This window comes from Bubalus bubalis, chromosome 1 (assembly GCF_019923935.1).
Source record: "Bubalus bubalis isolate 160015118507 breed Murrah chromosome 1, NDDB_SH_1, whole genome shotgun sequence".
Lineage (NCBI taxonomy): Eukaryota > Metazoa > Chordata > Mammalia > Artiodactyla > Bovidae > Bubalus > Bubalus bubalis.
The window spans coordinates 189,789,758-189,815,344 of NC_059157.1; the positions used below are offsets into that span (position 1 = coordinate 189,789,758).

The 25,587-nt window shown below is 53.8% G+C and overlaps 1 protein-coding gene across 4 annotated transcripts in view; it reads left to right on the top strand.

The window, feature by feature from the left end:
• Nucleotides 1–25,587, top strand: part of ADARB1 (adenosine deaminase RNA specific B1) — a 115,716-nt gene that overhangs the window by 16,268 nt on the left and 73,861 nt on the right. For all 4 annotated transcript variants that reach the window (XM_044947714.2, XM_025292839.3, XM_044947720.2 and 1 more), the window contains exons 2-3: nucleotides 7,789–7,895; nucleotides 11,100–11,246. In XM_044947714.2, the coding sequence (XP_044803649.2) occupies nucleotides 7,879–7,895; nucleotides 11,100–11,246 (164 nt within the window). In that variant the 5' untranslated portion in view covers nucleotides 7,789–7,878. The remainder of the gene's footprint in view (nucleotides 1–7,788; nucleotides 7,896–11,099; nucleotides 11,247–25,587) is intronic.

Consider the following 25,587-nt stretch of genomic DNA (forward strand, 5'->3'; position numbering starts at 1 on the left):
CATTTGTATTCTTCGTTCTTTTTCCCGAAGCTGGATCCAGGGTCCTGGAGATGCCGAAACCACGGTCACCTTGAGTTTCCTAAAGCTGAGGAAATCTTTGTCCTGCTTCCTAGAGTCCACGAGGTCGTCTGTTCCAGGCCTGTGACACCCTTCTGGGGAGTCTCAGATTGCCCCCACCCCTGTGTTTACACAATAGGCACAATGAAAACCAGGAAACCGAGACTCTGAGATAAGTAAGGTCTCTGGGAGGAAGGAAGCTTGGCTCCCGACACCCTGTGCGGTCACACCCACCCGCACGTGACTCTGGCCAAGAAGGACCTCGAGACCCTGGCTGCTGGGTGCTGGGCACGGAGGTGGGGGCAGCCGCTGGAGGCTGGCCTCCTTCCCACTTCCCGGGAGGCTCCAGAGCTGGACCTGGGCCGTGGGGCCCTCTTACACCCTGGGCACTGCTGTCCCGGGGCGGCTCCCCTCCTGTTGGCCACTTTCCAGACCCACTGGCATCCCTGACTATCAGTTGGAAGAGAGAGAAGCGGGACCTCTCATGGTGCCACCTTTGGAGCCCCCCCTCTGCTCTCCTCTGACTCTGCAGCCCTGGGACCAGCTTTGCCCTCCACGGGGAGGCTCGGTGGGCAAGCTCAGGGCTGCGGTCTCACTGCGAGGGCACAGCCACTCCTGGGAGGAGGCCTTGGAGCCCGGGACCTGGGGAGGTACAGGCCTAGTTGGGGAATGCAGGGTACAGGCAGGCCTCCTGGATTTCTCACTCACAGTCCGGAACCTCCTTCCTCCATGTCCTTCCTGCTGGGCACCTTGGGGCTGGGCTTCGTGTCCCCACTGTACACGGTGCCCAGAAGAGGTTTGATACAATCTGATGAAATAACTTGCCTTCCGGCATTTCATAGGACAATCTTTTTAGTTGCCTTCTCAACTTGTGACTCATCTGAGTATTTGTATTGCTCAATGTGATTGCAACGTTTTTATTCAAAGCATTCTTAGAGGTGGTGCCTTGTTTTTAGTATATAATGTCTTTTTAGTTAAGATGAGTTTCTGGTGATTTTGTATATAAAAAGTGAGGCTCTTTTCCGAAATGGAATAAATCAAATGATTTGTTCAGAAATGTCCAGAAGTAGGTTTCACAACTCTGAGAGCAGCTGGGTTTAAACACAATCTTTAATGTGTCTCAATAAAGGCCCAGAAGAGCAGCCAGTTCAGGGCCGCTTGCCTGTCTTTATTGAGGGCAGGGCTTCCCAAAGGCTGTAGCCTCCTTTGGACCCAGTGCTGGTTTATTGTCTGAAATCACCTTTAGGGTGGGAAATCTTTCAGTAAAGTCTGGAAAGCTTAGGCTTCGTTCCCCAGGGTGCTTTTGAGTTGTGGGTTGGGCGGATAACCTGCTTTGGATGGTTCGCCTCCACTGCCGCCTGGGCTGGTTGTGGTCACTGGTCAGGACACCCCCTGCCCGGAGAAGCAGCCCCAGCGTGTCTGCTTTGGTGGGGCCTGTCCCCTCACCCCAGCCCAGGTGAATGCAGCTCCCTCAAGTGCCAGCCTGGGGGCTCTCTGCACAGGTGCCTCCCGCTTCCTGGCCCCGCTGTCAGCATCTCCTGGGCTATTGTGGTCAGGTGGCCTTGCCATCCCTGCACGTGGCTCTTCCAGCCCCTGGGGACCTGTCTTTGTTGAGGACAGTGGCCCATGCCAGCCTATCTTCCTGTCTACCCTCAGCCCGAGACCACCCTCCCTCCTGCTCTGGAGTCGGGGCCTCTCCTGCCCACCCCTGCTCCCCACCGGCTGGCCATGTGCTCAGCCCCCTTCTCAGCTTCGCTGTGTCTCAACCTGGCTGTCATCCTCTCCTCCTGGCTGTCATCCTCTCCTCCCAGTTCCCGTCTCCCGCTTGAGCCTCGCTCCGGGCCGTGGGCGCTCCTCCTCCGCTTCCTGGGTCTGGACTTGCTCTCGAGAAGCCCACCCTTCATCTGGCCCCTGCAGGCATCTCTCTGGGGGCACATCCTGCCCGGGAGCCTTCCTGGTGACTTCCCATCACACCAGGAGGGCGCTGTCTCTGCAGGAGTTCACAGTCTTCCCTGAGCCTGCTTCCCTCTGTTGCCCTGTGTGCTGCTCTGCGCAGAGCCGCCCTCCCCCCACCCCCCAGGGCCACAGTGTCCGCTCTTCCTCCTATGGGCAATGGCTGTCTCCTGGTGTTCACGGAGCTGCTGCTGCTCCCTGTTCAGCCATCCGCGCTGGCCCCCTGGCCTTCCCACCCCTATTGTGAGCACTCAAGGTGCCCCATTTGCTTGTAGGCACGTGTGCTGTCTGTCCCCTGCCCTGGCATGTGAGCTTTTGGAAACCAGAGGCGGTCTTGGGTCACTGGGGGCTTTCTCCCGGGCCTGTGTTTGGCTTGGGGGTGGTTTGGCAGCAAGTAGCAGACCACTGGCTCCTGTCAGGGCCCGGGACCCTCTGTCTCTCCTCTCTGCTGTGCCACTGTTCCGCTGGCTCCTTGGCCTCGGGGCGGCTGTTCTGAGGGGAAGCAAGGGACCGGTCTCTTTCAGGAGCCCTGCCGCCACCCCGCTGGCTGGGAGGGTGTCTCCGGAGTCAGGCTTTGCAAGGAGCAGAGATATAGTAGGGGGAGGCCTGGCAGGGCTAAAGGGTATGGCCTCCTGTCACCTGCGCCCACTCTTCTTGGCTCAAGTTCCTCTGTGGGGAGGGCCCCACACCCCATACACGGGCTTGTGGTTCCTCTGTGGGGACGGCCCCCATACCCATGGATGGGCTTGTGGAGAACAGAGGCGGCCCAGCCCTGTGGGATGACATTATCATTAGCCTACAGGCTGCTCCTCTTTCATCTCAGATTAGTCAGACCGACCCCCCTGGTGTCGAGCATGGCCAGGCAGGTGACCTCGACAGGGACCAGCCCCTCCTGCACAGTGACTTGAGGGGCTGGTCTCGGGGGTGGGCCACCCTCCCCCAGACCATCATTGCTGCCTCCTCCCTCCTTGAGGATGAGCTGGCTTCTCCCCTCAGGGCAACAGAAGCCAGAAGACGGCCTCCTCATCCGCCGTGGTCTTGGCCATCTCCCGTGGGGGCAGCCTGACATGAGTCGGCCTCAGGGATGGTGGCCCTGTCCTCACACAGCCCCTGATGAGCCCCCCTGCTACCTCTGTGACCCCCCCCGGGGGCCCTGCTGACCCTTGCCCCCTTCTTGCCGCCTCTTTGTGGCTTCTGAGGAGAAACCCCCCAAAGGTTGATTCCACAGTCCTGACAGTCAAGGGGCACCTCTGGGGGCACTCTTCTGGGATTTGGTAGCAGTGTTCCCCTGGCATCCCCCCGCCCCCCCCCGCCCCCTTGTATCCTGCAGGGAAGGGGCTGGGTTTCCTCTGCAGCCCCAGAGAGGGGTGGCGAGAGCAGGTGGACAGCCCCTTTGGTTCTTCAGAGAGAGTCACTCACCACCAGGTAGGCCCTGTACCTTCTCTTTGTTAGTCAATGGGGATGGAGCAGAGCTTTGCTGGAAACCTGGGTTGCAGGAGAGGAGGCTGGCGGAGGGTCTGTGGGCGGCAGGCGGTTGTGTCTGCTCTGAGAATTAGGGCAGGAGGAGAGCTCAGGCATGTTGGGGCTGCGTGTGGGGCGAAGGGGTGCCTTTGCCTGAACAGAGCTTGCTGGGAGGCAGCTGTAGCAGTGGGAGGCCTGGAGCAGCAGGTCTGTTCTGCACGCACACACTTGGCCGTGAGGGAGGTTTGCGTTTCCATCTCCAGCTCCCTCGGCTCTGGGCCCGGGCCTGCCAGGAGCACGGTGCACCCCGCGCGCCACGCTGACGAGCCACAGGCCCCAAACTGAACGTATGGAACCAATCCCTCTCTTCTCCTAAATTTTCTACCCTTCGCCCCCCAGTCTGTGTCCCAACACCCCCGGGTGTCCTGCTAGAAACCGGGCAGGTGTCCTAGACTTTCTCTGCTGTCACCTCCAGCCCCTCTCACATTGTATCACTGCTGTCCCTGCGTTCATCTCCTGGACGCCTGCTTCCCGTCCACCCCACCCCCCACCCCCCGCCCCCGCAGCCTGCAGGCCGCTGCTGTCTCTCCTTTGGCCTTAACAGAGGCATCCCGCTGGGCCCTGAGTCTTACCTTGTCTCTCCGAGTGCTCCGCAAGGTAGTGGCGGTCAGACCGTCTCACCTTGCGCTTTCAGTCTTTCCTGACGTGCCTTTGCATCTGCAGAGAACCCTGACTTAATTCTTAGCTACCAGCGCCTTGCTTTCCCTGGCCTCCAGCTGGCCCTGGCTTTCCTCTGACCACTGTTTCCTTATGCCTGGTCCACCCCAGCCTTGTGCCTAGTCGGCCCTAGCCTCCCGCTTCTGACCACTCGGGCGCCCGCCCCTGTCTGCCTGGTCCGCCCCAGCCTCCCAGCCCTGCTTCACTTGTTCCCGCCTCCTGGCTTTCCCTGGGCTCTTCTTCTCCATCAGGTGACTGCCACTGAGGTGGGCCTGGCGCACCTGTTCGTGGGGGTGTCTTCTGATGTTCTGTTGGGAGGTGGCTTCGGGATATGGTCATGGGCCTGGTCTCTGGAACCAAACTGGGTTTGAGTCATGCTGACCTTGCCTCTTACTGTGTGACCTTGACATTTAACCTTCTGGGCCTCAGTTTCCCCATCTGCAAGATGAGGATTAAATGGTCATGTGAAGCATTTGTGACAGTGTGTGTGTGGACAGCAGGTACTGGGAAGAACTGGACGGAACACCTAGCAGAGTGCCCCGCAGAGAGTGGCCGCGCAGGCAGTCAGGAACTGGTCTCCTTACCCTTGATCCCTACAGCCTTGCTTTGGGATTGGACACATGGCCAGGCTTTTCTTAGTATTTCAGCCTGGTAGACCAGAGTGAGCATGTTCCCTGCAGAGCAGCCGTGGCTGACCACAGGACAGAAACACAGTTTCCCCAACAGAACAGATACCTGATGCCAGCAGGAGTGGAGCTGGCAAGGGCTGCTCCAGCCTTCAGAGGTGAAATCTAATAGATGCTGGAGATGGAAAGGAATTCCCGTATCTTCTCTTAAGGGGTGTTAATTCAGCACCACTCCTTGAGAAATGGGTTTTGTAGGATTGGTGGCCAAAAAAATGTTTCCTATGGGAGAGCAGCATTTTCATCATCATTTTAAGTGAAATAAAGCTGTTATTGGTCACCATTCTTTACTGCAGAGTAAAACCTAGCTGTTAAATTAGGATCTTTTTCTTTCAAATGCTCTATAAGCTTAAAAAAACTACCACTTATGTTCAGTGCAAATACTTTATCATTTTATGTAAATCAAAGCATAATTATACACTAAACACAGCGTGTGATGCAGGACACACGCAGTGTTTGTTCACACGTGCTGTCCTCCCAATCTCTGGCCCCGGTGTTTCTGGAATGCCCTCTAAGGCTGGCACGTGTTTGGTCCTGAAGGCCTGTAGCCTCTGGGGGCCGGAATGTCCACGTGCAGCTGTGAACCACAGACTCTAGAGGGGGTGTCTGTGCATCACTGACTGTATTAGAGTTACCTCTGGAATCTATTTTAGGCTTTGCCCCAGATACTATCTGAAAACACTGATAGCAAGCAGTCCAGGTGTGGATTTGTAAAGAGAAAACACACCTTATAAAAAGAGCATGAAATTTGTGTGAACTCAACCTAGGCAAGTTCCAATCTTCCCTTTCCAAACGCTCAATTTACCTTTTTACCCAAACCTTATGTTCAAGATTTTTAAATGTTAAAAATACCCCTCACCTTTAAATTGTAAAAATTATTGGACATACAGAAATAAAGCAGCAGCATCTGCAGTTCAGTGAGGCTATGTGCGTCTCTCTCTGGGTCAGGGTAGGGTGTGTGGGGAAGCGGGGTGCACAAGTGACTCACGAGGTCTGGATTTGGGGACCATCTGCCATCACTGTGTAGGCCCTTGTCACTTACTGTCCCCAGGTCAAATGTGGCCACCAGCTCCTAAGAGAACTGCAGCTTACGAGCTGCCCTGGTGGGAGGCCTGGCCGCTGCCGATGGCCCACACTTCAGAGACACGCTTTGCCGTTTTTCAGAGACACCACCCAGCCATTGTTTGGCTTTATAATTTAATGAATCAAAGTAGAGATAAACTATCTTCTGGTTTCCTGGTACCCAGATTTCCTGAGCCCTGTCTTCAGTTCGCTGGGATGTGGCATCTCCTTTCAGGCTGTTCAGGGAGTCGCTGGGAGGTGTGACCTTGACAGTCACTGACGGCACACGGGGTGGTGGTGGGGTTCTGCTTTCTGGACCTGTTTCTGTCCGTGAGGTCGAGACGTGGAGGCCGGCGAGGTGCTGGTGCAGTGTCCACGCTGGGCAGGCCTGATGCAGCGTCCCTACCCGAGGACCAGCCACAGGGCAAGCGGGGCCAGCACGGCGAGTGGGCCAGGGACGGGGCTCGAGCCGCGGGCTCTGAGCTCGATGCCGGGCAAGGCCCGGCTCTCCGAGATGTTGCCCTCCGGGGTCAGGGTCGCGGTCGGGGTGGGCGCGCTGTTTGTGGACTCCGCGCAGGTCTGCGTGGGCAAGAGCAGCGCCAGCAGCAGCAGCAGCAGCACCGTCATGGGCGGGGTCGCCATGGCCGTGAGCTCAGGCACCTCCCAGTCAGGCCAGCGGGACGCGTCAGTGCCCGGTGAGTCTGCAGAGACCTTTCGGGGTCCTGTCGGGAGAGGTCTGGGAGGCTGCCCGCTATGAACTCACGTCAGCTACTGTTAACGGTCGGCTCTGGGCTGGCCGCGCGCCTGCGCCCTCCCACTCTCGGGAGCCTCGGTGCACGCGCCCAGCCTTGGGTCAGGGGTTAGCGCGCCGCCTGCTCTGGGTCTTCCCCTCCCACTTCCATCCGCTGCAAGCCCCGCCCGATTCCGCAGATCCCCAGGTGCGGATATTTTAGGGGACATCGGAAGACCTTGCCTCCTAAAGTATACACACAGAGATTTGGTTTTAGAAACCTTGAAATTATAAATTATACTTTTTCTTAAGTATACCTGTGATGTCACTAAAACATTTTTTGGCTAATTTTTCTCTTTTGCTAATGTACAACATTTACTTCCTGTCCTGGAGTTTAAGGGGTATCTGCCACCTCATGTGAAGAGTTGACTCATTGGAAAAGACTGATGCTGGGAGGGATTGGGGGCAGGAGGAGAAGGGGACGACAGAGGATGAGATGGCTGGATTGCATCACCGACTCGATGGACGTGAGTCTGAGTGAACTCCGGGAGTTGGTGATGGACAGGGAGGCCTGGCATGCTGCGATTCATGGAGTCGCAAAGAGTCGGACACGACTGAGCGACTGAACTGAACTTCTCAAGTAGGTCAAGAATGCTTTCGCTTTGGGGAGTTATGGTGAACCCCACCATCTTTGCAGCTATAAAACTTCTCAAGCAAAGCGTTTTGTAAAAGTTTCTAAATACTGTGTATTCAGCAAAAGCATTTGAATACTTTGAATGCTGTTCATGTTAGTTAACCAGAGTCTCTGCTGATTGTTAAATGATTGAAAGAGCAATGTAAAATTGTGTAAGAAAAAGAGTGGACACTAGACAGGTGGTGTGTGCTTTGCTAGACTCAGTCTATTCTGAAGTGAGCATGCTTTGTGTTCATTTTTATTCAAAATCAGAATTGTTACTATTCTCTCTCTTTCTTAGATTTGGTTTGTACTTATTGACAACACAAGGGTTTAAGTTAATTTTTTACATTTTGAAAAATATGTGGAAATAATACACATCCTCGGAAAAAGTTATGCAAGCAATTTAAAATGAAAAGTTTGGGCTTCCTCCGCCATCTTACTCCCTGCAGGTAACCCTTTCCAGAGAACCACCCAGTCATGTCCAGTGGGAGAAAGTCATTCCTTCTGAACAAGGTCAAGGTGCTGTTCCCAGGAGGAAGATGCCTACCTTTGCAAGGTAGGCAAAGCTAGCTGTCTGCCACTCGTGTTTTTTTAACATGTAACTGCATGCTCCATAAATGAGCATGTAAAAAATAAAGAGTGAGGGTTTCTTTCTGAGACTGTGCAGGAAATACCCAAGATGACCTGGAGCCCCTGGTAGTGCCAGAAAGTACAAAAGTGCTAAAAACAAAACAAAACAAAAGCCAGCCCCCACGGACGGGCGTGTCAGGGGACAGTAGAGCCAACCGAGGAACTCCCGAGGGCCAGCGCTGGAACAGGTTCAGCAGCAGAACAGAGTTGTACTGGATCACGGCCCAAAGCATAAAATAAATAAATACCCCTGGGGCCAGCCTGACATAAACAAGTGACAGAGAAGGAAACCAGGAGGATCCACGTGGCTCTGCAGCTGTCCCGTCCTCAGGGGAGGGGAGCGCCCCCTCCTCGGGCCGGGGGTGGGCACAGCGACCTCCTCCCAGAGGACGGTGGGAGGTGGTGGCAGCATAGTGGAGACACCTGCCAGACTCGCCTGAGCCGGGCGACCACGGTCAGCGTCCACCATGGAGGTCACGTGACGGCACGCACCCTGGACGGGACGTGGTGAGAAGGGCCCCTGCCCTCTGTGGTCTTCCCTGAGGGGCGTCCTGAAAGACGCCTGGCTCCTCCTCCAAACCATCAAGGTCCTTAAAGACAGGAAGGTCTGAGAGACTGTCACAGCCCAGAGGCGCTCTAAGGGGGACATGATGGCTGCATGTCACGTGGGGGCCTGGCTGGAGCCCTGGGGCAGCAGAAGGTCAGTAGCGGAAACTGAGGAGTCTGAACAGACTGTGACTTCCTGGTTTCATTAGCTAAAGTCTGACTTAGGTGACAGCTGTCCACTTGGTTCTCGTAGATATCACATTGGTGTGTTGCCCTGGTCAGTGTCTCTCGTGAATTTGCCAGTGCAGACCCTGCTCGGGGAAAAGGTCCAGTCACTAGCGAGGGTTGTGAGCAGAAACTGCCCTGCTTGTCAGCGGTGCCTCTTGCAGAGTTGAGGTGCCTGTTTTTCCCAGTGGGATGCCGTGCGGCCTTGGGGAGTGGGGCCTCTGCCCTGCAGCCTTGGGGAGCGGGGCCTCTGCCCTGCAGTGGGCGGCAGCCCTGTGAGCCCCCTGCCTGCTGGCCTGGGAGCTCTGCTCTGGTGTTGCCTCTGCGCACGCTCCTGCTGGCTGCCTGGGGTGACTGCTGGCTGGGAGGGCGGGGTCTTGGGTTTTATGACCTTAATACCAATCTCTGTTTTCCCCAAAAGGACACCCTCCCAAATGAAGGGCCGGGTTTAGTGGAAGAAACTCACCTCCCACTCAGGGTGACGGTGCTGGGGGCGTGTGAGCTGGCTGGCTTACCTCCTCCGAGGCTCTTCTGCTGCCTCAGATGCATCACTGAACCTTTGATTTTCACTTTTTGACAGTGGCGTTTGTGTTTTTAGAGGAACATTTGGGTTCTTTTTGGCCCTTCGTGTGATAACCGAGGGGCAAGGCCAGGTCTCTTGTGTTGGTCATTCTCAGAGGATAAGTAATGGATTGTATTCCCTGGTGGCTCAGCTGGTAAAGAACCCATCTGCCAGTGGAGATGCAGTGGATGTGAGTTCCCTGGGTCAGGAAGATCTCCTGAAGAAGGGAATGGGAACCCACTCCAGTAATCTTGGCTGGGAATTCCATGGACAGAGAAGCTGGTGGGCCACAGTCCATGGGGTCTCAAAGAGTCAGAAACTGAGCACTCACACATACACGTACCCTAAAGGAGATAGCCCCCGAGAGCCGGCTGTAAGCAAGCAGGGAAGTCTTTCGAGCACTGTACAGATGAAAGCACCCAGAAGTGTTGGTTCTGGCTTTCCGGTACACCTGCTATCTAGAGACTTGGTAAGGGGGTTTATTTCAGGAACTGGCCTCTTTCATGAAGGTGCACCAGAGGCCATGGGGGGATGTGGGACCGACCGCGTGGGGTTCACCGGCCTCAGAAGCAATGACTCCCTCACCCTGGCTGGGCTTTCTGGACCCGTCGGCTCTGTGCTCTTTTCATAACAGGTCTCTGTCTAGGAACTGGGGCTGAAGTCAGCTTCTTTGCTTTTTCAGACTGTTTTGCTCATGACACTGTTGCTTCTGTCCAGTGGAGCAGCTGTGGGGGAATGTCAAGAACCCGGGGTCCCTTCTCTCCTGAAGAGAAAGCACCTTGATGCCATTTCGAGTCTTAAGATTCTTCTCAGCTTGTTTACAAAGCTGTTCTTAGATTTTCAAGCGTCGTCAATAGGGTTCAGGCTTTCAAAGCTGCTTTTTTTTTTTTCGTTCTTCACAGCAGTGGTAATTCCTTTCTTTGTTTTTGTTGCAATTGTATCCTGTAAAACCAGGCTTATTAAATTCCTCTGGAGGTTTTTATAGGTCCCTCTCTCCACGATGCCTGCTGAGTTTAAAGACCTTTTCTGGGTCCAACAGAGCTCTCTCTGTTCAGGGCAGGTGGCGGGCCTGCTCCGTGTTGCAGCCTAGGCTAGTATATTCAGTACACACGTGGTCTGTCAGCTAACTCATCCTTCTGTTTCCACGATCGTTTCTGCACAACCGTCCCGCCACATGAACTTGCCTAGGCCTGACCACTGTGGTGCCTGCTTCCTGGGTGTGGTCTCCACAGCAACCCCTGCGAGAACACGGGAGGCCGCTGGCCTGTGGCGTGTTTGCTGACCCCTTTATTCTTTCTCTCTAATAATGAATGACTTGGGAATTAGAACAACAAATTAATAAAAAATGAATTTTCCCAGCAACATAAAGAAGTTCAGCCCACGTCACTTTTACAAACCGTGTTACTGCATCTGCGGTGGCCTCGGGTCCTCCCAGTGAAAGACTCTGAGGGCAGGATGCAAGGATCCCACGCCCCTGTGTGAGCGCGCTGCCCGGGGCTAAGCATGGGGTCTGTGAGGCACGTGATCATTGGACGCTGCACTCATGGAATAGGAGGCAGAAACGTGTTCTATTTGTTTCAAATTCTAATGAACATAACCTTTAGAAATCTTAAGGGTCTCTTTTTCAGGTCTACAGGTGTCAATCATTCAGTTTGTCCCAGATGGAAGTTTTGTTTTTCTGTTTGAAAAAGTCTTATCAGAGGTTTAAATAAGAGTCAGAAAAATAAAGAAGGTTTTACTGAAAAGTAAATTTTAGGCACTAATTGATCCTCCTTCCATCCCCTGTGCTCCCCTCAGAGACGTTGACCTGGCTGCGGACCAAAGGGAGGGCAGGAGGCAGGGGCTGCACCAAACACAGGTGTGCAGTGTGACGACTGATCACAGAGCTCCTCCCAGCCAGGCTGAGGAAAGAATAGAACACAAGTGGGGTTTGGACCAGAGGAGGTGAGTGGCCCGTCTTGGCAGCAAACCCGGGCAGTGCTGTCCAGCAGAACTTTCTGTGGTGGGGGCGGGACTACTCACACCTGGGCTGTCCATGCAGAGGCCACCACTCAGAGAATCGGTGATGAGAGCAACTCAGGTAATGAAAGAATTTGCCAAGGTAGTGGGAATACAAAGTTGATATGCAGATGTTCCTAGTGTCTTTCACATTCACAGAATTAACCAATTAGAAGATACCAGGGAGAAGACAGCCCTCTTTACAATAGCAAAATAAAGTCCTTAGGAATAAATGGAATAAGAATTATTCAAAACCTAAGGAAGAACATTCTAAAAGTTCTCCAGAAAGACACACAGGTAGCCTTTGGCAGACAGAAGGACAGGCCTTTTTCCTGGTTTGGTTGTTGCAGCACCAGTGAGATGGCAGATCTCTCTACATCAGGTTTTTTTTTCCCCTGGGGCTGGACATGTTGATTGTGTCGTTAACAGAAGAACATGTGTGACCACCTAGAAAACTCAGAAGAGAAAGGACCAAGGAGAAGAGCCCTGCCAGACATTAACTCATCCTGTAAGTAAGATAAGGTGGTGACAGAGCAGGACAAACATGAGTAACAGACAGCCCAGCAGACAGAAGTGCAGGAAGAAGCAGGTACAGACGGAAGCCTCGGGTCTGACGAAGGCGGCATCTCAGAGTGCTGGGTCAGGATGAACTTTCAGTAAGTGATTTTGGGACAGTCTGACACCATTTTGTAAAAGACAACAGTAGGTTTATGCCTTAGACCATGTACGAGGATAAGCACCAAATGGATCCGAGGAGACTATTCTGGTGTTAGAAACACCGGCCAGTATAATCTCAGTGCTGGGAAGGGCTTTTAAAACATGACTCAGAGTTGAGAGTCAACCAGGAGAGGGAGAATCTTATGACATTACAGTCCTCCAGCGATGAAGAACTTCTGACGAGGATTCAAACAGCAGCAATAGCACTGTACATGAGGTCAGAAGTCAGAAAGGTCAGCTGTGAGAAACATCTCCGCAACATATCACACATGCACATGTGCATGCGTGCGCACACACAGACCTGCACACAGGCCTATGCATACATGCTCAAGCACATGAGCACATGCAGGCACGCATGCATGTCTATGTATATGCACACACCTGCGCCGTGCACACGACCATGCACACACACTGCATGCATGTATGCACACATGTGCGTGCACACACGTGTGCACATATGTACACATGTGTTTGCACACACATATAAAAACGGCCCTTCAGCTTCTTGGAGGTACTGTTTCTCACACATCAGATGGGCAGAAATTCCAAAGCCCTTTGTCAAGCTGTCACTGTGTATGTGCTTAGTGGGAGAAGATGGTCAGCGGATGAAGGGGCCTCTTGGCTCCACCAAGAGGCTGCGTTCACAGTGGTTGACTCTGAGCTGACCTGCAACTGGCCTTGAAATGGACTTTATGATGGAAGTGACAACCCTGCCCTTGTTTTCATTGTTTGTAGGTTCTGAGCATAGAGCGAGTGTTTGGGAAGCTGTGTGTGTGAGCTGCTGGGCCCCGGGCCCCTTCCTGGGTCCCATGGGTCCCTCGGGCTGTTTGTCCTTCCCTCTCCCCATGCCTGAAGTTTAGGAGCTGCTGCTCTGCTGCCCTTTGCTGTAGGTAGTTCTGTGCTCACATGGATTTCACGCTCTGCTTGGCGGGAAGGTGTCTGCGATGTGTGTGTGGATTTAGGGGGAAGGGTGACGCCTCGTTCGTGTAGGCCATGTGGGTGCCCCTTCATCCGTCCTCGAGCCGGCTCACCCTAGGGGCTGGTCTCTGGGGACGAGACAGCCCCGTGCAGTCAGTGTGGAGAGTGTTGGCCTCGCTCCGCTGGCATCTGTCTCGGGAACTTTATGCGAAGAAGCGAGACAGGGAGGAGGAGAGGCCAGAGGAGAGGTCAGACCTGCAGCCTGGGCTGTGCCAGGCCCTCCCATCCTGGCCCTCAGGCCGCTGTCTCACCACTGACAGCCTCTGCAGACACTGGACAGCCTTCTCTGCTCCTGGGTTCTGGTTAAAGGCCAAATGGTTTTGATTTTGTGTCCCTTGTGTGGACCTACGAGCCCACAGCCTTGCACACAGGGAAGGCAGCCTCAAAGGTCTGACTGAGGAGTTTCAGGGCTGCTTCCGGCCCTCCTGTGCCCAGTGTGTGTGAGTGTGTGGGAGTGTGCATTCACCCGGGGTGGGGTGGGAAGCCGGGCCAAGGCCTCTTCCAGGCTGGGAGCCGTGCCCCCATTCCATGCGGGTGACAACATGGGGGCTGTTGTCCGTCCTGCCAGCCGCCTCTGTGGCTGAGGCCTGCTTCTCGCTGGGGGTTCAGCTTGGCCCTGGCCGGCTTCAGCAGCCACCCTGTCGCTCACATTGAGACAAACCCCCACCACCACACCAGGGTCAGTAGTGGGAGAGCGTGACGGGTCCGCCCCATGGTGGGGCCAGGAGGATGGCTGGCTGGAGGCTTGCTCCCTGCCCTCCCAGCAGACACTCGCAGTCCTCCTCTGTGGCCGCAGCCTGGCCTGGCCTCTGTGTCTGCAGGAGAGACAGTGGGCGGTGGGTGAGAGGTCTGGCAGGCGCGCATCCCCCTCTGTCCCTCATCCCCCCACACACAGCGGGTGCCCCATCCTTTACAGGCTGCTCGGGCATCGCCCACCACATTGGGAGCTTCCGTCCCTGGCATCTTCCTGCTCTGCGTGCCAGGCCTTGAAGCTTCGTTTCATCTTGGAGACCGGCTGGAGAGGAGGAGAGATGCCTCACCATGAAGAGGGCCTGGGAGGGAGGCACAGGAGCTGCCTCCCCGAGTGGCCGTTAGGACTTGCAGGGACCCTGACAGCAGCGCCGCCTGCCATGCTGGTTTGCATTTAAATTAAATAGAGACAGAAGTTGGTCTGCTCAGGTGCAATGGATGCCGAGGGCCTGAGTGGGGGACGGCAGGGACAGTGGTGTGGGGCACCGAGCCCAGCCCAGAGCCCAGTCGTGGGTCTCAGGCACAGGGGCAGCCAGGGCTCAGCCACCTCCTCTCCTGTGGGGCTTGCCCCTCTCACCGCTGGAGTTTTTCTCTTGTGAGAATCGTTTGCTTTGCTGTAGAAAATTCAGACTGCAGAGATGAGCAGAAGAAAGCAAAAGACGTCATCTCACCACCCAGAGGGGACTGCAGTGACCATCTGGGGCGGTGCCTCCTCGTGGACACATGTGGGCGCACGGGTGGGTGTGCCTTGGACCCAAGTTCCCCTGGCGTGTCAGTGGCCAAGGGGACATGGGGTCCGGCCTCTCTGCTCTCATCACAGTTCAGGGGGCTGAGGGGGACCAAGCAGCTGCCTGGGGGCTTAGCTCTGGGCTCACACGTGTGTCACTGCACAGCCACGCCCAAGCACGTGTGTGCCTATCTGTGTGGGCTCACACCTGAGGTCGTGGCTCTGCTGGCTTCTCAAGCGCCCGTTGCTGTGTGTGAGTGCTCCCGTGGCCAGTGGTGTCCCTCCGCACCCCTTCCTCTAGAGCTGGTGTGTGCTCCTTCTCAGCCCCTCCCCAGCACCTGCCTCTAGGGGCCTGGGCCCCTCGCTTGTTGGAGAGTGGCTGAGTGCCCCAGTATTTTAATCCTGGTGTGCTTTTTGCTTGCCTCCAGGTTTGCTGTTTAACCAGTGTTTGCTGCGGCTCTTAGTGTGCTTTCAGCTGAAAGGATAGAGAAACCAGTTCGATCTGATTTTCAACAAACATAGTTAATCTACCCCTGAAGTTCCCTTTGGGGTCCTGCTGCGAGTGAATCATTCCCGGCGCACAGCCGCTCGCCAGCCGCGAGGTGAGGAGTTTCCTCTCCTGCTGCTCATGGAAACGTGCGGGTCGGGCGCAGGGCTGCTCCGCAGTCACGACTCAGCCCCGAGTCAGATGTGAGTGTGTATTTATATCCTCAGCCTTTCTCCAGAAAGCTCAGACCGCTTTGCTTTCTAACTTTAGCTTTCTGCTCTATTAGCCAGCGCAGGGAGGAGAGAAGCCCAGATTAGTCAGTTTGCTTTGTATTTATTTTTACTTGGCCTTTTCACTTCCAGAGTTTGAGGAGAAAATGTGTGATTCTTTTCTCTGCATAATTTTGTGTCTTGACAAGAAGCCACTCTCAGCATGAGATGCTCCGAAAGTGGTGGGATTAACCTCAGGGTAGCATGTTCATTTTCCGTTCATGAAGCACACTTTAAAATGTTAATCCGTTTACTCTATGAAGCAATTGTTAATTCTTTCTCAGTAAGTTGGAGAACAGCACAGACCTGCCCCAAGTGGTGGTTGCGTTTTCCAGGCAGTCCGGCAGAGTCCCACGGCAGAGGGTCTTGGGGTGGCCGCACACGAGGGCCGTTTTGTCAGAGAGCCAGATGAGGCGAGTGTGCGGAGGATCTGCTTACTGTTTGGTGTTTGTTTATGTTTTCCTACAGGAATTAAACTAAATAATAGTCACTGGCAGGAATGTATTTTAATTCCTCAGAGAGTGAACCCCTCACTGGTGGCCATGGGAGGGGTCAGCCTGATGCGTTTAAGCCTCTGTCCGTTTGGAGCGTCTCACAGCCGAGGACTTGCTAGCATTTATAGCACCTTTGACCTTTCTAGTTAGCTTCCAGCAGGATTCATTTTGTTTTGAACAGGTGATGAATCTTTAGCCATTGTTAAAAGTAATAAACAAACACGTTGAATCTCATGGAAAGTGTTGCACAGACTCCTGTCCTGCCTCGTAAAAGCTCGCCGTGCATCTCTGTCCAGTTTGGCTCTTCTGGAGAGGACGGCCGTTGGCCCTGCGAGAACTTGTTCCTCTGTGGAGGCCCTCGTGGGAGGTGAGGGTGCTCGACTCTCTCAGGAACCCTCGTGCACTTCCTGTCTCACCTGTTCCGACTCAGCAGTGACTTAAAACAGTTCGTGTTTGAACTGTTGTTGAGAGGCATCACATGCACGGAACTTGCACAGAACAGAGACACGCAGCCCCGTGGGCTGTCACAGAGCAGGACGCCGAGCACTGGGAGCGAGCCCTGCTGGCCCTCCCCACCCCCATCCCCCAGGGCCGCCCCGCAGGCAGGGTTCACCAGGCATGCGGAGTTCAGAACGCCGCGGCACCCCTCGCCCTGCCAATGTCCTCTCCAGAGTTCTCGTTCCCGGGTCACGTTGTGATGAGGGGTGATCTCCTGGTTGTGCGTGCCTCTGGCTTCAGCACCCTCCCCCTTCTCCTGAAGTCTTGGGTTTTGAACTTCACATGTTTAAGAGCTGAGATGTCTTTCTTTACTTGTGTTGATGAAACCTGAGGATTCTTGCAGAAGTCGTTGAGGTTGTCTGGAAGGTGAGCGTGACTCATTTGCTCTGAATGCCCTTGTGGGGTCTGCGTCCTGTTGTGTAACACATGGGGTTGCCAGAGCCAGGCCTCATCCCCTGAACTGCGGGGTGAGGTCATCCCCCTAAGTTAGCGTTTGGAACGCGGACTTGTCCAGAAGGGAGCTTGCTTTGTCATCTTCCGCACAGACAGAAGCTGGGGAGACAGACACCTGTTAGCTCAGTGACCTCTCCTTGGTTGCCCCCACGCGGGGCCCATGTGCTGCGTCTCCAGCATGGAGACTCTGCCCGCTCATTAGGGCAGGTAATGGGGCGGGGGTGGTGAGTGCTTCCAGGGACGCTGGTTGGTCAGCGTGTCCCCCTGGTCCTCCTTTGAGCCAGGTTTGTCTTACGAGCAGGGTCAGTCTGGGAACCACCTTGTCCGGGCGGGGCTGGCGGGACAGGGTTGTGCCCTCTGGCCCCACTGTCCCACCATGTGTGCCCTTTGCCTCAACTGCGGTCTCTGCAGAGCACTCCTCACACTGCTGAGTTTGAGTGAGATTTTATGTTTTATTCAGAAACAAAATATTGTTGTGAACCGTGCAGTGTGCAGGGATGCACACTAGGAGCAAGGAGGAGCAGTGACCCCTCTGCCTGATGGCAGCTGTGCTGATAGCGTTTGTCTGTGCTCTTAGTCTCTTTCATACGGACATGTTTTATTTTTCCCTAAACACATTCGAGAGACTGCTGTTTCTCTGCGTATTTCTGCGGGTCTCTCATGTCATCGGAGCAACATGTGCTACAGATTAGCAGCAGCGACTGGAAGAATGGTTTATATTTCGTTTTCACTGTACAGCATCGTTTAGTAGGACTTTGCTGCAGGTCCCACGTGGAGTGGACGGCACTGTTGTGCATCTGGGGTTTCTTCCTCTGAGGACAGTGGCGCAGCAGAGGAGCAGCCCTGGGCACTGCCCTGGCCTCTCTCTCCTCCAGGATGCTGTGCCCGCTGCCTGCCTGAGTTTCCAGGGAGGCCATCTCCAAGCACTCCAGCATCTTCCCATGATGTCTGTTCACTCTCCCGGCCGGCGTGTAGGGTGTGTGAGTGTGCGAGTGTACATGCAGGATAAACGTGGAAGGGGGCAGCTAAACGTGCTTGTAGCCCTGACTTCCTTCCGTGCTGGGTTTGGGTCTGTTGTCATGTCCGTGGGCTTCCTGTGACATGTGTGGGGTTTCTGTTGTCTGTGTGGCATTTCTGTGGTACGTATGGGACTCATGTTGTGCACATGGGATTCCTGAGATCTATGTCCACATCGTATAGCAAGCATATACACATACATGACGTATCTGCGGGCTTTCTCCATTAGATACTGGCTTATTCTCTGCCCAGTTGTAACAACACACCTTTTCCATTACCTTGTGGGCGTGTTAGTGCACAGGGACCTCCCTCTTCTTAGGGCTGATACATTTTATCTGGTACATGTTTGCTTCCACAGTTAAAAATAGTTTCAGAAGCCTTCTGATTTTGTGTAACCAATACCATGCTCATAACCTTGTTATCGGGCTCATTTTGCCATATTTACCAGGACAGCCTGTCCTTCTGTCCTGCAGATGGACTGCAGCCGTTCAATATGCCCTGATGGGTGAGGGTGCCCTTGCAGTTTAACTGTTTAAAAGCCCAGAGTGCTGTGAGCATGCATTCGGAACGAAGTCACCCGTCCCCTTCCGCCCTCGGTGCTCCCCGAGGTGAGCAGTTGAGAGCGTGCGGCTCCTCTGCTTCCCCATCCTTTTGGTCCTGACCGTCATCACTTCGTCTCTCTTCTGTTTCTGTGTGGAGCCAGCAAGCAGCGCCTCTCCAGCGCTTGACTTTTACGAGTTACATTTTTAGATTTATATTGACTAAGCTCTAAACATTTGTAGTCTGTTTCTCATCTACCATTATTTTAGGCTTTCTGTGCTTTTTCTACAGCGTTAGTCCAGGAATGTTAACAGAAGGAAAGCAGCGTGTATAGTACTATGATCATATAAATGTATTTCACTGCAGAGCCAAGTAGCAGAAAATGCAATTCCGAATCACAGAGCTCCTGCCCAGCAAAGAGGACATTCAGACGGCACCTCCTGCCCTCTTGTGGGGCTTCCGTACTGCCTCTGGCTGCTCCAGCTGCTGTGGGTCCTCATACCCCATAATGTTCATTTCTTAGATTCCGTTTCTCTTTTGCTGGTGCACCTCCTTCATCCACTTCCTTATGGAATGCACAGCTGAGAGACTTCCTGGGTTCCTGCACACAGTTTTCAAACATGGTTTTTTTTTGTTTCTGAACTCAATCGATAATTGGCTGGGTCTAGAATTCTTGGTCCGTGTCACTTTCCTTTAGAACTTGGCAAGTATTCTCTAGTATCTTCCAGGGTCTGGTGTCACTGATGGGAAGTCAGGACGGCGATGCTCATTCTTCTGCAGGTAGATCTCCTGCTGTCCCGTCACGTCCCTGCGTGGCTTTGAGTGCTGCTTATCTGACTTAGGATTGCCCTCTGCTCCCCCCTGCTTCTCATCTAGTCCCATGCTTGGGCCTCCTTCAGACTCTTGGCCTGTCTTTTGACAGTCATTCTCAAGTCCTGCTCTTGGCTCGTTGGTCTTGGAACCCCTGCCCTGCCATCCTGCACATGGCTCCTTCCACTCACATGAGTCAGGCTGGGTCCACCTGCCTTCTGCCATGATGCCTGTCCCAGCTTCCTCCACTGCTGGGCCCCCTTGGTGACTTTTCAGCACTATTTCAGCTCATTCACCTCCAGAACGTAGCTTTTCTGACCCTTTGACAGGGCCTTGGGAAGGAAGGAAGGAAGGTGTGGACTTTATCACTGTTTTCATTTAAAAGCCTTTTTAGATCACTGTGAGTGGCAAGGTTCTTGAACATCTCCAACAGTCGGGGTTCTTTCTTTCCACTGGAAGAACTGCCCAACATTATCAAAGAATTGGGAAGAAATTAAATGAGCCGGTTCCAGTAAATTTGTCAGCAGCATGTACTTGTCATTTTGTATTATGTAAGTGTGCCCTATAAATTTAAAAATAGCTGGGTAATATTGTTACATTTACCTAGATACTGTGTTGCATGTTAGTTAAATTTCACAGACTCAGAGTCAGCACGTGGTTTCCTGATAAACGTCTCTGCTGCTGCTGCTGTTGCTAAGTCGCTTCAGTCGTGTCTGACTCTGTGTGACCCCATAGATGGCAGCCCACCAGGCTCCCCTGTCCCTGGGATTCTCCAGGCAAGAACACTGGAGTGGGTTGCCATTTCCTTCTCCAATGCATGAAAGTGAAAGGTGAAAGTGAATTCGCTCAGTCGTGTCCGACTCTTAGCAACCCCATGGACTGCAGCCCCCCAGGCTCCTCCATTCATGGGATTTCCCAGGCAAGAGTACTGGAGTGGGGTGCTATCGCCTTCTCCGGATAAACATCTCTACTGGATCACAATTCAGAGGGGCTCTATACACATGTTTAGCCATAAGGTTGGAGATCATTTATGATACTGAAAGTTTAGTTATTGAAAAATTATGGTCCAGGAAAACTGACCAAATTTCCTCCCTGTGTACCCAAATAACCCATATTAAACTAATATGGAATGATAAAGCAAAGGTAATGTTATAATGATTAAAAAAAATAATAGTTAGCCATTGGAGTCCATGATAAATTAAAGCCATCATTGATAAAAGAACTGTTCTTTCTGAACTTGGAAGTACATGGCCCTCTGCAAACTTGAGAACACCCCAGGTTTGGGTTATGAATTACAACTTTTAGTTTTCCTTAATGATTCACTTTATAGGTTACCATCGAGTGATAGTTATATCAAAAAAAGAAAGGCTGTAACATCTTGTTGGTTAAGTGCCAAAGAGAGGAATGGGGGCTGCCCTGGTGGTCCAGTGGATAAGACTCTGCCTGCCAGTGCAGGGGACACAGGTTTGATTCCTTCTCTGGGAAGATTCCACATGCCCCAGAGCAACTAAGCCCATGCACCAAACTCCTGAGCCTACGTGCCATAACTCCTGAAGCCCACGAAGCCCACACGCCTACAGCCCGTTGCTCTACAAGAGAAGCCACCACAGTGAGAAGTCCGCGCAGAGCAACGAAGAGTAGCTCCTGCTTTCCACGGCTAGAGAAAGCCCATGTGCAGCAACAAAGACCCCCAGATAAACGAGCAAATAAAAGAAAGGCTGAAAATCATTAAAAAAAATAAAAAGAGACTGGGTTTGAGGTCAGCCACAACCTGTGGTTAGACATGCCTGAAGCAGGGTGCAGGCCAGAGGGTCTCGGGGTGTCTGACTGCAGCTCTGTTCATCTGTCCTAGGAAGGTGTGTCTGGACACACACACACACCATTATGTGTCTAATTTTATGTTTCCACAGACTCGAGGACCCCTCAGTGCACCCCTCCTCTAGATAAGGTGGTGGGGCCATTGTTTCCCTCTGCCCAGCACCCACCGGGCGGGGGGCATCACGCATGGAAGCAAAGGACAGAGGGCCCACAGGTTGCTGCCCCCTCCTGCCACAGCCTGCGGCTCTCTCACAACTTCCTGACGGAGGACCCAGAGTCTTCCGAGGATGCTGAGCCCTGCGGCCCTCGTCCTCCCAAAGGAAGGACGGGGCCAGAGAGGCTTCTGTGTGCTTGGTTTTCATCTTTGTGATTTGCAAGGACGCAGACTTTCATTCTCTTGGCTTCTTTATTTCTCCTTGCCCTGTCTTCAGTTCTTTTCCGTAATAGAGGGTGGTTTTGGGGACGAGCACCAGGCTCACCACACTAGTGTACAGTCAGGAGAACACCAGTTGGGTCACTGGGGAGCCTTGTCGCTGGTGACGTGGGTACTGGTTTGTTTTCAGATCCAGCCCACCGTGCCCTCTCGGTATGAACACAAGGAGCTGATGGTGACATGTTGTCACACGTGCCAGGGTTTGAATTTGCTTGTATTTTCGTTATGGTTTTTGTGTCTCTGTAAGAGAAGTTGGCCACTAGGTTTTAATTCCTGTAACTGATGTCCTCGAGAGGCTTCCAGCCAAGGTCGTGGCGGCCGTGAGGAGCATTGGGAAGTGCGCCCTCTTCCCTTCTCTGGGGGTCTGGGAGGCCCTCAGGCTGCCCGCCTCATCTCCATCCTGCCCGTCCTCCACCTCACCTCCTCCTGCTGAGATGACTACCGCGCTTGGCTGCAGGGGGCCCCAGGCGCCTGTCTGGGCCTCTTGGCTTTCCTCACCGTGGAAGGGCTACTGCCCATGTCTCTTGCTTGTGGGGGTCTCACCACCCCCCTCCAGGCCTGGGCTCTCTGGGGTCTAAGCTCATAGTTTTTAATAGCTTCGTTTATTCATCTGGAGTGACTGGGCTGGTCCCCCACCCACCCCAGCCTCCTGGCTATTCCCTCCTTCTAGGGACCTTCCCCCTTCTCTTTTCTGATCTCTAACCAAAGACCATTTTCTGGTTAAAAACTTATGTTTAGTTCATCTTATGTAAGAGCAGGGAGACAGATTTGAGAACTTTCTATCAAAAATGATTAAAGGTTTTTCTTGTCTAGACAGCTCATCTTCCTGCAATGGATAATAGGATATATTAATTTTCAGTATTTGATACATAACCTTACTGACGGCTTTTAAAATTACAACATTACTTAAGAAATACAGAGATCACATTTGTTTGGGCTTTAATTAAGAGCGTCTGAGAATGTGTTAGTTTGACACATGAATCGGATCCAAGAGGTCGATGGCTGGCCCGGGTTTATGTAACGCAGGGACGTGACGGTGGGGGCTGGCGCTGCTGTCACTCAGGGACACGCGTCCTTAGGGCAGTTTCCGCACTATTGGTATTTTTAGACCTTGCAGTGAATGGTGGACCCCTGCACTCCCTGCTAGGGCTGCTGCCCCAGCATCTCTGCTTGTCTGCTCTGGTCTGTGCGGGTCTCAGAGTTTTGTTCTTTCTTTCAGTTACAGGAAGCTTCCTGAGTTTTGCTCTGCGTGTTAATTCTTCCTGTCACTCTGCCTTCCATACTTGGCTTGTGCATTTCAGTCTGGAGAGCGTTTTGTTTTCTCCAGTTGTTCAGTTCATGATCCAGTCCAGGTTTCTCGGGGGAGTGGCAGGGCCTTCCTTGTGGGTTTCCTGGTGTCTGTGGGCAGCGGCTGCAGACTAGGGGCAGGCAGGCATCCTCTGGGGCAGGTCCCCCTCGCCTGCTGCTCTGGGTCCTGTTGTTTGTCGGCTGTGATGGGGTTCGAGGCTCCACTCTAGGCCAGTGTGCCTTTGGGGTCCCCTTGGCAAAGACACCTCCTCTGCTCACCCATTGGTCTCACTGGTTTGTCCTGAAGGGCGCAGGGGCCGAGGGCGGGGCGGGCTCAGAACGCCTGTCCCTCCCCATCTGCTGCACCTGCTGTTCTGGTGACCAGGCCTCTGCCCTGTGCCCAGGATGGAGTCACTCCTGCTCCGGGCTGGTGATGGCAGTGCTGCCCGCAGCCCGTGTCAGCATCGACTGTCCTGGGCCCGAGTGCGGAAGGGCAGGCGAGGCCGGGCCTTGGGCGCTGGGTGACGGCTCGCTCTGTTCCTGCTGGTCTCTCTGGCCCTCTCTCGCTGCCTCTCTTCCCTCTGTGTGCCTCTCCTTCTCTTTGGGTGTGTGTCTCTCTCTCTGTGTCTTTCCCTTTCTGGGTCGGTCTCTCTCTCTCTCTCTCTCTCTCTCTCTCTCTCTTCCACTCCATCTCTGCTGTCTTCCAGTGGAGACCCAGGGCTCATTCCTAGTGTTGGGAACATTGGGTTTCTCTAAAAACGATCATAAAACAATAAAATATATCCAGACAGGGAGCAGCCTCCCACCTACTTAATGAATTGTTTTAATATTTGCAACACGCTTTAATTGCCCATGAAGCATTTGATTGTTGAAAGTTTGAAAAAAAATAACATTTCCTTCAGGTCATAAAAATATTTCCAGTAATGTTCACCAGTTCACTTCAAAAAATAAGTGGTGTTTTAAAATACAAAACAAAGTAGTCTTTTTTTTGACGGCAGCCTTTTTGGGGTGCGGTTGACGTATGCCCGGAACCTGCACGTGTAACAGGAGCAGCTGGCTGAGTGTTGAGCCCCAAGGGGCCTCGCCCTGTGAAGGTGGTGAACGCCCCCACCCGGCTCCGTCCTGTCACGATGGATCCTGTGCAGCTCCTGGCTCACGTGGATGGGATCAGGCCATGCGTCCCTCTCTGTCTGGCTCATTTCACTCAGCTCGATGACTCAGAGACCCAGCGTGTTGTTGAAACTGTCAGTGCTTCATCCCAAAGGAATCTTTCTTATGAGGGAAAGGACAGTACTCTTGCTTGCTCAGAAGGTGGGGTAGATCTAATTCACTGAGGAGAACAAAGTCCACTTCGACTGGGGCTATTAAGCCCCAAAAGCGGGGGGAATGAAAGGCTGGTAAATTGAGGCCCTGCTGGGCGGTCCCAATGTCACATGAGAACCTGTATCTGGCTGAGCCTTCAGGACTAGGCAGATCCAGTGCTCTCCCCTGGACCCCGTCCCCCTGGCTCAGACTGGAGTGGGCCCTGCTTGGGAGCAATGTCGAGGGTGGTTCTCGGGTGTCGTGGAATAAATGCCTGTCCGGAGCGTTTCCTTGGCGTGCAGGGTCTTGGATCCCCAACCAGAATTTGAACCTGGATCCTGGCAGTGGAAGTGCCGAGTCCTAACCACTGGACTGCCAGGGAATTCCAAGTGGAATGTAAGTTAATACAAAAAGAGATGAAATCAAACCAAGGCCTCTGGACTAGAGAATCATTTCCTTGGGCGAGTCTTTCTTCATAGACTTGCCAGAGGAAGTGAGGGCCAGTGCCCCCCGCCCACTTCCCTTCCTTGGGTGTCCCCTTCCTCGGGATGTTTTTACATTTAAGTGCTTATTGTAGTTTTACCACATGAAGCTGCTGCTTGTCTCCACAGTGGTCACATACCAGGATCGACTTGATTCTTCTGAAATCAGCCAGGGAAGCTTCTGTCATATCGGAGCTGCAATATCAATGCTCAGAGGTTTCCCCAGTTCAGAACAGTTGAAGACACCTGTCTTCTAGAACTTCCTTTGCATTTTCTCATGCTAGTTGTTGAAGAGCCAGCCGCTCTGCCCTCTGGGTGGAGCCAGGATCCTCAGAATGAGGATCCTGAGTCACTCGGCTTCGATGGTCTCCTCCACCCACAGGCCTCATCCCGGAGGCCCAGCCACTGAGCCTCCCAGTGAGAAGCCTGACGTTTCCATCTCTGTCATCCCTCTGCCCCCAGCTGTCCCGGCCTCACCCCTGGCATTGCCCACAGAGCTATCAGCCTGATCTTTCAGAAAACACATCCCAGATTCCTCTTTCTCACACCAGCTTCTGCCGAGAGCCCCTCTCCTACCAAAGGCATCCGGAGGGGGGACTCCTGCCTTCAGTCTCAGCCTCAGCTGAGGGACGTCCGCACCCCCTGCCTGGCTCAGTGACTTGGGGGTCCCCTCCTGGCTCAGTGACTTGGGGTCCCCCCTGCGGTCCCTCGTCTGGTGCTCCCCCGTGATCCCACCTCCTGGTGCCCCCCCTCCCAGCCTCTCCTCCTGGTGGCCCCCTGTGGCCCCTCCTCCTGGTGCCTCCCCTGTGGCCCCTCCTGGTGCCCTCCCTGCCCGCTCAGTGACTCGGGGGGCCCCCCTGCGACCCCTCCTCCAGTACCAGCCCCCGTGGCCCCTCTTCCTGGTGCCTCCTTGGTGGAAGATGGCAGGACTAGTTAAGCACTTGACGCGGCGGCGCCAGTGGTGTGGAAGTACCCCTGTGTCAGCATCCCTCTGCTGACCGTTTTCTGTCCCCTGCCTTGAGCTGTGAAGCCTTGTGTCTCGGATAGTCGGCATCTCTAACATCAGGGAATCTGGTGTGTGTAACTGCATACTCACAAACGGTGCTACACACCCGCAAGGTAGAATGTCGGGGCAGAGTGAGTGAGTAAATGTCGCTCAGTCGTGTCTGACTCTTTGCGACCCCATGCAGTCCATGGAATTCTCCAGGCCAGAATACTGGAGTGA